This window comes from Bradysia coprophila, unplaced genomic scaffold (assembly GCF_014529535.1).
Source record: "Bradysia coprophila strain Holo2 unplaced genomic scaffold, BU_Bcop_v1 contig_138, whole genome shotgun sequence".
NCBI classification, from domain to species: domain Eukaryota; kingdom Metazoa; phylum Arthropoda; class Insecta; order Diptera; family Sciaridae; genus Bradysia; species Bradysia coprophila.
The window spans coordinates 580,022-593,725 of NW_023503409.1; the positions used below are offsets into that span (position 1 = coordinate 580,022).

The 13,704-nt window shown below is 31.2% G+C and overlaps 1 protein-coding gene across 12 annotated transcripts in view; it reads right to left on the reverse strand.

Annotated features, from left to right (window-relative positions):
* The window catches only part of LOC119073245 (gamma-aminobutyric acid receptor subunit beta), a 60,296-nt gene that overhangs the window by 15,070 nt on the left and 31,522 nt on the right, over positions 1–13,704 (reverse strand). For 8 of the 12 annotated variants that reach the window (XM_037178565.1, XM_037178563.1, XM_037178569.1 and 5 more), the window contains one exon: positions 2,730–2,867. In XM_037178565.1, coding sequence (XP_037034460.1) covers positions 2,730–2,867 — 138 coding nt within the window. Of the gene's footprint in view, positions 1–2,729; positions 2,868–6,464; positions 6,603–13,704 lie in introns of all 12 variants that reach the window. The other 4 variants (XM_037178567.1, XM_037178571.1, XM_037178566.1 and 1 more) reach the window with 1 other exon arrangement.

A 13,704-nucleotide genomic window follows, 5' to 3' on the forward strand; every position in this document is an offset into this window, starting at 1 on the left:
TATCAAGGTGATATCGACGGAACAATAGTCAAGGTTGATGTTAGTGAGTAATTGAATTCAACGTCATTTTTCATTATATTCTCGTCGTCATTAAGGTGTCATTTCTGATTCGAAATGATATTCTATCGTTGGGTTTCATTCCATTTGGATTTTTTTTTTGTTTTTTTTTTTTCTGAGCCAGAATATAGTCATGCTGAATTAATTATTGATTCAAAACTTTTCTATACCAATGACTAAATAAAAGGTCATTTTTTCAAATCAATTAAATGCTGCTAATTAGATTGAATGTTTGAACAGAATTGAAGTCTGAATGAAAAATCGATGTATAGTTTAAACTTGAAACCTTTAAACGCGATGTGGCCATCAACAATAGTTTTCCCGATAATTGTGAGTGGTTAATTTAAAATCGTGTGCTTTCTTAATTTTGCTACAAAACATTGGCTAAAAAAAGTCTAATTTTCAATAATGTGCGTTGCATGCAATTTGATATCAAATAAAAAGGAGGAAAAACAATGTTAAAAACACAGTCACAACACAACGTCCATTGAAAATTTATGCTGGAAATCAGTAAACTAAAATTGGTTTTAATTGATGCACATCTAATAACTCTAAAACATTATTAGCATTTATAGAGAGAGAGAGAGAGAGAGAGAGAGAGAGTGGGAAAAACGAAAAACAGAAAACCAAAAATTTAAGTTAAGTTTTCAATTCGAAATCACTAATTCAATTTGTTCGTCTTTTAATAAAAATCATATTAGAAAATAGAAGGTAGGTAACATGGCACTTTGTCAGAAAACATCAGGTAATATACGATTTGAGGAGACTAGTACTAGAGTCCGAAACTTTTATATTTACAACTCTATTTACAAAATATATTTACAGTTCTCTTAAACAAGGTGACTCTTTCGAAATTGAATTATTACGTCGAGAATAATAGCATACCAATTTAGCGAGATGCAAAATTGTTCAACTGCTTTGCAAAATTGCATAAATTACGAACTAATTTTGATGTCAATTAAAAACCGTTTAATTTACAACAATTAAACGAGTTTGATTCAAATTACGTTTGAATAGAATGTTTTGAATTTTAAATTATTGTTGGGAATATTAATTCAAAAGTTTTATCATAATAATATACGCGAATTCGAATTTCAATTCGTGAAATCATGCATTTAAATGTAAACAAATATTAAAACTAACTCTGTCGGAAGCAAGAAATGGAAAACTTTCCAAAGACAGACAACTGATAAATACTTTAAATGTAAAATACGAATGATTCTATGATTTCCAAATTTAAATGTTCCACATTTTATCACCAATTTTGAGTAATGTGACATGATAAAATGATCGCGATGTTGCTGTTGTACAAAGTTAGCTTTCCAGAAGTGTGCGAAGACGAACGAAGGTGTATGTGGATCTTTCAAATAGAATCCTTAAGGACTTTTACAGAACTTTTTACTGGCTACAATGTGACCCTCCATCCCTATCGCAACGAAAATTTGTTTTCCTATTTTTCTTTTTCAACGATAAATTATTCATTTCTCAAAAACGAAAATAAAAAAATCGAATGAAATATTTGGAGTTGAAAGGTGGTCGGGATTTACATTTCGTTTCTCATGGGACCAATACAACGTTATACTGCAAAAAAGCTCTCTATCTCATTCACATTTTTCACCAGAACATATTAGTTAGCGGGAAAAAAATGGAACAACTTTACCAAGAAATATTCTATAATCTGGGATGTATAAAAACTACGGACGAAAAAAAAAGTGGAATTAAAAATCCATTTGTCGCATTACATTTTGCAGGTACCAGATTTGCATGGACATATTTAGGACATCAGAGAGATTTATAAGCAAATTCGTATACTGTGGGGAACGATACATTGCTGAACGCAATGAAATCATAAAACCGCTAACGAAATATATATTGTTGCTTTTAATATTTATAATAGACAGGCGAGGATAAAGTATAACATTTTTGAAATAATATTCGAACGGTTCCATCAGACTGGTCTTAAAATCCGTAACTACAATGCCACTAATAGAATTTTAAATTTATTACGCCAAATCATCCGATTTGGTGAGTGAACATACACAAGATGTTCCAATCCCTAAAGCTTTTATTCAACACACTAATTGATATCATAGTGAAGTATGGGCAGCAAATAGTGTAAGTACGATTTTGAAGAAAATAAAAATCAACTGCAAAGCTGGTCGACATACTACGTGAATTCCTTAAAAGAAAGGAATACGTTCCAGTGTAGAAATGTGACACTTCAATAACACTGATCCATATCATACTTTGTGCTATGATTTAAGTCGAAGAACTTTTTATACTAAGATAAGCGAACATAAATGATCTGAAGCTGATTTTAATAAGAATGACGTGAATATCGTCGAAAACTGGCACGATATAAAGCTGTCAATGAGATCCTTAAAATATCAACGTCTTTACAGGAAGAAGGCAATTAGTTGTAATCAACTATACTGGACTGAAAAGTGATTTCAAAGAAAAGACTAAACCATTGAAATAATAAGGTATTAAGCTATATTACATTCAGTTTTATGGGACCAAACTAGAAAATGAGAATAAACTGCAAACCAAAAACTAAAAATTGATGGATCAATGATGATGGCTTGGAAAACATTTTTTCCAACAAAAAAATGTTCAAAGGGCAATGTAAAAAATTTGAAAATGAAATTAAATCGGTGACCGTCTACAGGTACCTGTTGTTAAACTGATTTCCATGGCTCGCTGTCGATGGCCCAATACTTTGAATTGGGGCAGAGACACTTCACTCGATACACCGACAGAATTTGGTCCTTCGTTCCATTTATACCGAATATCCCTCATCGTATATCCGACTAATTATTTTGTGTGGGTTTTATTCGATTTTTTTTTATTTAAATTTATTTATTTGATTTTGATATTTATTGTTGCGACGAACGAAGTTTGTTTTTTTTTTTATTGCACAAAATTGGATGATTGGTTGTTGTGAAGTGTTGGCCAAGTTGATTGGTTTTTTTTGGAGGGAAAATAAATTGAAGGCAAACAATTTACTAGTAAATATTCAGCGTGCTTTTAATTTAGTTTTAAATATTGTTTCGTAAATATTTTTTTGTATTGAAAATAAAATAAAGAAACAAACTTATCCGGACAATTTTTCATTCTCACTAAATAAATATTTTAACAATAATTTGTTATTACTTCTAATTCAGTAAAGGAATGGTTGTTTTTCCACGCAACGAATGATGAGTTTATATCTTAGCTCATTCTTTAAAACGAAAAACGAGGTGATTTATAGTACATGCCCACCGGTTGCAAATGGATTTACGTTCTCATATCATTGTGAAAGCGTTTCACTTAAGAACGCATTCACTCATCTGGTTATTGACTGCAATGACAAAAATAAGTGTGGACTTACTGATAATGTGGCCTTATATATCGAATGTTCAAAGGAACGAAGTAATAGATTTTGTGTCTATGCTTTATACTGTTTTTGACTGCTTTTTATGGGACACTCACAGTTGAACAATTTTTTACGAAAATTTGATCATTTCATCAGCACAATGAAAAGCTTAATTAAGCTTACCGGCAGTAGACTTAGAGTAAAAAATTAGTGTCACGAACCTGATATCGGCTGGGGTTCACCCGAGAAACTGTATCTTTCACCTTTATTCGCGGTCTGTGTGCATTTTTTACACACTTCATGGTAAATGGTAAATTTTTGGAGTTTTTGTCTGACTATGATGTAGACAACAAGTCTCACCCAGCAGTATTTTGCAGCAAAAATGGCAGTACTTTTTTTTTCTTATTATTCACAATTGTGAAAACAGAGAATTACGAGAAAAAACAACGAACTTTAATTGATCGAAAACTAATTTTGATACGATGCCGTAAATTCAGTCTCTAAGTTTGTCTCAAATTTATTTTATTTTCGTTTCATTTATTTATTTGGTTTTAACTTAACTCTTGCCTAAAGAAGCTTTATATTAATTAGCACTTCCTAGATAATTATATTAATCTTATAATTATTACTTTCATTAGTTCTTCAAAATATAATGAAATAATAATGTTAAAGAAAATGTTAAAATAAAATGCGGCTACTGTATCCATACAGTAGTAATATTCATTACATATATATATTCTTCTGTGTATTCTTTGAATATATTTATTGTAAAAGGTAATAAAAATTTTCACTAAATAGTTTTCATCATTATAAGATGATTTTATAAATTGGCTCAAAATTTATATAAATTTTTAGTTCTTGTTTTACACATCAACCATTATTTACGTATAACATTGTTTACTTTTGTTTATTTATTTAAAAAAGAAAATATTTTCGGTTACCTATTGGAGATAATTGTGGAATTGACATACTTTAACGAATGAGTATTTTGACTCAAGCATATCAAAACCAAATAATATTATGTTGCACAAAACATTTTTCATTTATGCCATTTCAACCCATAAAAACATATTACTCTGAACCAAATAATTGTTCCACATAATGCTCCAGAAAAATATCAAAAATTTGTTTTTCATTTTAGCTAATAAATTGATGTTCATTTTCTCGATAGCAGACTGAACGGGAAAAAAGGAAACGAAAACACAAATATTTTATAGAAACAGAGGTAAACATTTTTATTTATCAGTTGTTATTAGTAGAACAATTTTTTTGCGCAGAATTCTGTTATTTATGGACCAAAAGCATAAACAATATCATGCACTTGCCTAATTGTTTTTGTGACGAATATAATTTGATGGTAGGTCATGTATGATATGTATGTTGAGTTAGTAAGTATAATTCTATGTTTTTGACCAAAGAAGGTATTACAAAATGACCCTTCCTACCAGCTAATTCCGTCTAAACCATGATTTTTGAAATTGAATCAAAACTCAATCAGGCACTGAAAAATTGCATGGACACCCAGCCATGTGTAAAAATGACAGCGCCATCATGCGCAAAGGGACCAAATAGAGTCAATTGTTTTTCGAAGCTCAGGTCTTTGACACTTGGGTAGAAAATTACGATTGTTTTTCTTTCTTGTAACATTTGATTTAGATGAGTGAAGTAAATGAATGAAAGCGTCATCTTAAGTTTTAATTTACATTTGAAAGTTGGAGCTGGTTGTCACATCTATTTGACGAAGCAGCTTCATATAAAGTATACCAGACGGTTATACAAACACCATATAGTGTTTATCTCCACCAGTCATGTTGTAATTGTTTAAGTTTACGAGCTCGTTTAAAGCAACACCTTGTCAATGTAAGTAAAAATCAAGGAAGCAAATTGACACAGAATTTAAGTAGTACAAGTAAAAGTATGTAATGAACATACATAAAGGAATGCCTCCCCAGAACGATGAATAATAAACGGTTTGTAGACAAAACTGTTCACCGTCAGTTGTCTCATTATTGTTTTACATAAATGTGACAATAAATGAAAGTTTTAAGAGTCTCGTCGACGAGCGAGTTACATGAGAAAAGCGAAGTTTACCAAAACTTCGTGTGTGCTTTCGTTGTAAATATAATGTGTGCTTGCAGACAATTAAGAAATCAGGAAGTGAGTGAAATTACCAAAAAAAAAATATTACCGTTGCGTATGTACAGTGACATTTTATCATTTTTATCATATATTGAGCGGATGAAAAACAATTCCCATTTTTCTGTGTCAATTTTGCGCTGGGGTACAATATAGTAGAATGAATTAGCATATACACATGCCACATCTTTTTCAGCTATGCGTCCTTCGTTTCAACGAGATGAAAAAGTAACGAAAAAAAAAAGAAAAACATAAAAGTGCTCATACACCAAAAACTTGAAATCACACTAAAACGAATAGTTTTTTTCTTCTTCAAAGTACCAAAGCGCAAAGAGACGCTTTGGTGTTTTGTGCCTTTTATTATTTTTATTCTTTATTTGCTTTCGTTGGAGTGTGTCAAAAGGTTAATATTTGTCGAGCAATTTTGCGTGACAATATAAAAAGAATGAAGAAAAATATGATGTTAAGGATTTTCACTTTGTGGACGAATAGTTTTGTTCAAAATACTTTGAGATGTAATTGTTCGTACGAACGGAAAAAAATATTTTTCTTTTTGAAGTGGATTATATCGAATATCCACTCGAAGTGATTTCTGTACAATTGATAAAATATTTCAATTCTTTTGTTACCATAAATCCGAACGGCCTTGGTGTCATAAAGCATAGTAATTATTAAAATACAGTGCCATTTATTCAAAAATGTATTTCTCAAATCAAATTTTGAAAAATAGGCACTGAAGTCCGAGTTGCGATGAACAAAAAAGGTAAATATAAATGTGGTACTAAACTGGGGGATGTGAATTACGGTATATGGTTTTTCTGTTTATGTGTTGTTTAAAATGAGTTCGAATGAAACTGTATTTTACTTTATTTTTAGCTGATTTGTTTATAAAATTTAATTGGTTTTGGTTGGGTACCTGTGGTTAGGTTTATTTCGGTCGCCCTCTGCCTGTGCCCCAAAACTCGAAACTGGGGTAGTTCTACTTCGCTGCTCATGCCAACACTACTCAAACCGTCTCTCCAAAAGTAGCGGATGTCTCTCATTGTGTAACCGACTCCAGAGCCATAACAATACACAAAATGCCGTCATTCACCAATTTTAAACAATTATCACAATTTTACACACAGAACATATTTTCCTAATTATTTCAATAGATGAAGCTTTTTCAGAGCAAAAAAAATTTTTTCATTTCGTTATTGTAATAATCCATCAGTTTTAAAATATTGGTTCAATCTACCAACTTAAACTTGACGATAAAAAACAACTTTAATCAATTATATTGCTCAGTAGAGTAATCAACAAAAACATTGAAAAAAATTTGAAAAAAATGGTTTCTGCTCTGATTTTAACTCAGTTTATCAAAGTGTCATTTATCCTCATTCCTCAAACTATAGTCAGATTAACACGTAACTATAGACGAAATAAAATTAATGGAAACCTTTTCCTATCGCTCAAAAATTTTACTTACAAAAAATAGTTTGCCTAATTTTCTTAACCAAATTCGCTTCCATAAATTCATTCTCATCTATTTAATTACGTCTGACTTGTGTAAGTTATTACTTTCGTATACTTGCTATAAATCATATAGTTTTTGTTAAAAAAAAGTCCTATACAACTTATGTTTCATGGCAGTTGGTTCGAAATGATTAAATGCTTCGAATCTGATTGCCGAAAAAAAACAACAAGTTAACATTTGACACAATTGTCGTGTCGGTAGTGTTATCTACTAATTATTCGGATCGAACAACGTAAGGTGGCATTGTAGGCTGTTGAATATTTTAGGCGCATAATGTAACAATGTTATTTGTTACCAAGCAACATTAAGTCTATGCTATGTAACAGGTTTGCACAATTGAATTAAAATATAATAGCTTCATCATCAGTGAGGCTATAGGTATACTCTTGGCATATTTCATAGCATGGCCATGGCTGACATTATGTTATGATTCGTAACAGGTAATAAATCAAAGAAATTTGTTTGAACGGGCGACAGCGATTCCAAAAATAGAAAAATAGAGAGAAGCCAGAAGCATAGACTTTGGACGTTATAAAATAATTGGGAAGTTTACATAACATTGCTTATTGTACCTATTGCTGCCACTTCTTCGGCCGGAAAAGCCGGTAGGTATTGGGAGGAAAAGATGTCCTTGGTTTCATAACTATATTGAAATATAAGAACGTTCTGCTTAATGATCATCAAATGAAAGAAACCAATGATTACACAGATTAACACCTTTTAGAAACGGCTATTCATATGCTATCGACAACGACGACAATAATAAATAAAAATATCTATCAAATGTTAAAGCAAACGAAGTGAAAGAATTTGTACGAAACATCATGTCAAACATAAAAAGTCTCAGATGTAACGATTATACATTGCAAGACGCACGGGCACCCATTTTGCACAAATTTTCGTTGTCGTTTGCAAAATTCAATAATGAACAAAGGAGACGCGTTTAACATAAAAAAATGATTTTAGTCTTCCGATTTTTACAGAATTACATTTCAAATGGTTGATTAAAGGGTAAAATTTTCTTAAATCTTGAGCGTATAATACCTTCGTAATACCTTAAAATAGATTTTAAACCTAACGTTGATATGATTGATGTTGTCCTTGACAATTTAAAATTGTATCCTTAATCACATCAATACCGTTTGGAACTTCTTTCAAACGATTCCCACCGACTTTCTACACGCTAATACGAAAAGAGATTACTTTCAGCCAGAAAAGGCAGAAGGTGATTTGTTTGAAAATCTTATAAGAAATTAATACAATTTATATTTAGCACGTAAGACATCCCTATATACACTGTACTGTAGATGAGGTTTTGTAACGAAATTAAATTCATTAAATTTTTAACTTGCAAAAAAATGGTATTTGTATGGCAAAATGTGACTATTCCACCATTTGAATAATTTATATTGGAAAGCCTTAATAAATTTTTATTTAAACAGAAACTTGCCCATGTATTCACACATAAAATAGCAATAAATTTTTGGTGAAATCTGTGTGGTTTGCTCTGATTTTAAATATTTTATCGGTTGAAAAAGGCCATATAATACCCACAGTATACATATTGAGTATGTGAAATTTAATTTGAAAATGAACGGCCACTGTTATGACCTATTCTTTTATGCATTTCTGTACGTTCAACTCCCTTGAACGCCATTTAAGGGGTTAACCAATATCCATGCATATGAACATTAAAACGTACATATTCCGTTATAAATTTCCAGAACACACATATTAAAATAAATAAGAATTAATATGCTAAATAGCATGTTGTTGTGGATGCGTAGTACAAGGAATTCATTATGTAAAATTCCAAATTCAGGTTAATGAAAATTAACAAAGCATGAAAAAATTGATTGTTGAAGTGTAACTAATACGACACTTGCAAGTGGGTTGAGTGGATGAATTCGGTTGTTTAATATTCACAAGATATTCTGGTTTAGGATCGACTGGTTGGAAACTTTATAGGTGTATTAGCGTATACGCTTTTTGTGGTGGTGGTGGTGGTGGTATTGACTTTACACGATGGTAGGGATTTTCGATGCTCTCGACATGCCCTAAATGATAATTTTTGAATATTTTAAAGAAACATGGGGCCAACCACTACGATATCACGACGTTGAATTTGGATTTATGTTAGTCTGAAGGAAATCGTGATTTGATTTTTTATTTATACTGATTTTGTGAGCAGACGTGTCGATTCTTACATTTTACAGGCAGAAAGGAGAATGCTTTACGTGGGAATGAAGAAACGAGATGCTATAACAATGAATATTACAAGAGCTTAAAACCTCAAATGAGCTTTTGCTGTTCTACCTTCTCTGTCTGTTCACAACGTCCTAAAATGGATTGCTTGTCACATCAGTCATTTGCGAGTAGAAAATTAAAAGGTATACATTTTACACAGCATGGAATGAATGGGTCAATTCATTGCATGTAAAATCCTTGCAGGCATCTTATAATGATTAAAACATTGAAAAGAATGTATGTAATACACCGGTACTGCAATATTTTTAAGTGAGATGTGTATACTACTGTGCCTGTTCATATCATTTTTGTGTTTCTTCTTTGATTTTCATTTTTGCAGAAAGTTCTTTCACTTTTCACTGAATAATGGACACCAAATTGAAATCTGTAAAAATGTTTCCATAAAACTTTTTACAGAATCGATAAATAATTCATGATAATAAAAGCCTTTGTTCATATCCATCAAATTAATTAATAAGATTTTGTGGTTTCTAAACAAATGGCAATAAAATCACTAAAACTCCATGCAAAGGAACTCTGCAATTTATTAATGAGTTTTTATGCTTTAAATAACAAATTGAATTTCTTAATAATTAAAGCGCTCCTGTTTGATTTCGTTTTTAATTAATGAAAATATTTTGTTTTTTTTCGAAAGACTCATATCGACAATGTTCATTTTATATAGCAAAATTGGTTGTGTAATATAAGTCTTTGTTTTGAAAATGTGATGAAAAAGAAAAGAAAACATAAAATCTATCCATGCAGTTTAGTATCGACATTATGAACTTACACTTAAATACGAAATGCATTATTTACAGAGGGATGATATCACTTATAATCTGTAAAAATGTAATATTCCATTTGAAATGGTTTTATTGTGCTCACTCAGGATCGGTGTCGTATTCCTTTAATCGTCGACAACACGTTATCGAGGGAAACGTTTAGGGAAAGAAAATTACTGTTTCCTTTGATAATGCGGTAATGTGTTTCCATTAAACGTTTTGTGTGTTGATAGTATCGATAAAGATTGTTATACAGGATAGATGGTGAGTTCGTTGTTCTTTTTACATATTTACAAGAAAAATTTGTTTAAGATGCCTATTCGTACCAAGAAGTGGCCACGTATCAAAAATTGCTTGTTATAACAACCTTTATCGATTGAACATGAACATTGAAAATAAATGTACAATACATGGTCACATGGCATCGCACCAGTGACGTTCTACAAACTAATATCATTCTAACATATCCCCAGAGCTTAAAAGCGACACAAAAGTTCACTTCGGTCAATTGGAAATGGTGTTATCCTTTCACATGATCGACAATGGAACTGTTGGCACTTTTTCATTCGAGAGGAAGGGAAAATATTTTTGTTTTTTTTTCAAATATACAAATCAAATCATAGAGTATGTACAACAGTACGATAATATGTTCATTTTATATACACTATACACTGTACACTGTACACGCATCCGTTCCCGCCAAAAAATGTACATTTTTTTTTTTTAAATTGTTCGCGTAAAAAACATGCATCGAAACAATTCGAAATTAGAAGGTCTGTAGAAGACTTGGTCTAACTATAAATTGTTTCACATTTATATTCGTCGCAATAGTGGTAAAATTTGTAAAACGATGTTTAAAATGAAATTGGTTGGTTTCCATTATATGGTCCGCATAGGGCACCATATTAGAAGCGTAGACAAATCATCACCGAAAACACATTCGTCAATCATTACAACCATCGATAGACGTTAAACAATTCCAGAAATATTATACTGACAGCGTCGATATTATACCGCATTTTCCTTGGTTTAAATGTATTTCTGATTGACCCAATTTTTCGTCATCTTAAACAAACGCAAAAAAACTGCGGGAAAAGAGATTTTCGTTTTCCTTTTACAAATATGTGACAGAATTGTCGGTTACTGTCGCGCTTACCAGAAACATGCAGAAATATCGCACGGTTGGATATTATGAACATGTTCGTAAAAGGTACATAAGTATGCTACAATTTCGATTGTACACTAGAAATTACAGCGTATAGAAATCATATTTTTTACATTACACACCATTTACAAGTCATATACGTGAATAACATTATGTACCAGTGCATAAAATCCAAATGTGCTACATTTATTTATGTATTCGTGTGGAAATACATTTTCACTTGAAAGCTACTGCATATAAATATTTACATAGCAAAGGTTGGACAATTAGTCTGGGTGCGTAAAATGTCAACTTAAAATTTAAACAAGAAATAAAAAATTTCAATAGCTGTCGATCTGCCTCGTCCGAATCTCGAAACAATTGCACGGTAAGTCGGTAAGAGTTGTCCGCGATATATTTACAATGGACGTTATATTTACAAGAATTAGGTAAATCTTTTCAAGCTCCTCCGTTCAACCGTTTTACTCACTCCCGGACTAACTCATACGTTCCCGGACTACACAATACAACATGACTTAATATGACTTAAGATCAATTAATGAACTTTAGGTTGATATTACGAATCAAGTAGGGCTAGATAAGTTATAATTATATGTTACCCGATTAATAAATGATTGTTGTTTGTAACGAGGATGCGTGCACAGAATGATTGCAGTTATGTAGACCCTTAACATTTTATATACAAGCAAGCATACAAATACATTTAAATAAACAATATTGCAATTAATAAACGTGACGTAGTTAAAGATTTATATCCCTCGATTTGCATTTTGATTAAAATTACAATTATTTACATGAAAAATGAAAAAAAAAAATAATTGAAAATCAAAATTGTGAAGAAAATTGTATTTTGATTATTAATTTACTCTGTGTATGTTACTATCGACGTACATATGTCGCTGTTAGTTGAACATATAATATAGTTGAATCAACTTTTTTTTTGTTAAAACTTGGAGCAACATTAACTTGGTATATAAACAGCACTCGCACGACCAGTAGAGTTCTGCAGGTTATTAACTCAAAAAGTTTACAAAAACTCTCTAAATTACGCATATCTTTGAAACATCGGAAGAGCGCTTTTTACAACTTATATTTTTTATCATTCCTTTATAAATATGAGTGGAACATTAAATTATTGCTTCAGTGTTCATACACTTTCTTAATCCTTAAGTGTTAATGGAAATGATTTGAGAGAGTATTTTGTGGGTGAATCCAACGAAATAATTACTTGGGAAAGGGCTGACGCAAGTGATGGGATACGTATCGAGATAAAAAGGTCTAAAAATTATTAAACCTTCCAACACCATACAACTGAATGAAAATCATGACTATCATAACCGAGTAAACAGTTACGATATACATTCCCATCGCTGACAAAATTCATAATTTCGTTAATTAACATTGACCCGAAAATCCACAGTCGTTAGATAAATTTTATTGTAAATTCACACATTAATTACCGCAAAAGATTTCACCTAACGGATCCCCTATGTTCTATACTCTAACATCCATGATCCTCTGAATAACCGGACCACTCAATATGGGTTTTCTAAGTACATATAAGAACGTGACAAAGGTAGGATTAAAGCCATAAGACCCGGGGATTAATTCGAATAATGTGGTTTTAATAATCCACATTTTCACAAAGCACACACAGATACACTGAATTGCGTGATACATTTTATTTTCATTTTGAAAAACCACAAAATGAAAAGAAAATAAAACGCTGCGTGTGTGCTGCAATGCGTGGTAAAACGGAATATTGTCGAATTGAGTAAAAAGTAAATAAGGTTAAGTGTCTGACTTATGATTAGTAAGAGCATTTCGTTAAAGGGTACATACGTAAAATGAATGGTTTTTTATTTTAATATTGTATGTGTATGATGTGGCTGTACACACAAGGCTATTTCTACTATATTTTTTTGCTATACAAATAGACTCGACTATGGATATGGATATATGTCATGGCAAATGGTTTTAGTAATAAATATTTGTTAAATTGTAATAAATTACTAACATGGAAATATTTGACGAATTGATGATAGAGTATGTTTCTTTTTTGTGAACTTATTGCATGACGATTAGCAAAACGATTTATCATAAAATAATTCAAGTTTTTTTTTCGTAACATTTTGTTTTGCTAAGATTTAATTTCTTGTTGGAGTTGGTGGCGATCGATTTTTATTTATTTTATTAGTTTGGAAGAATAAACTGAATTAAGCCTGGTCGAATCTGTAATAAATTCCAAGGAGGCACACATTTTGCTGTATGTATATCGTTGCCAGGAAATACATAAAGACTAAGATTATTTTCTGCAGAGATAATCTTGAAGATCATTTGGTGCAAAATATAATAAATTAAGCCCACTGGATTTCCTATACATCGTCACATCGGACAACACAAAACCAACATACAACACTATCGGTACGAAAATACAAAACACAAT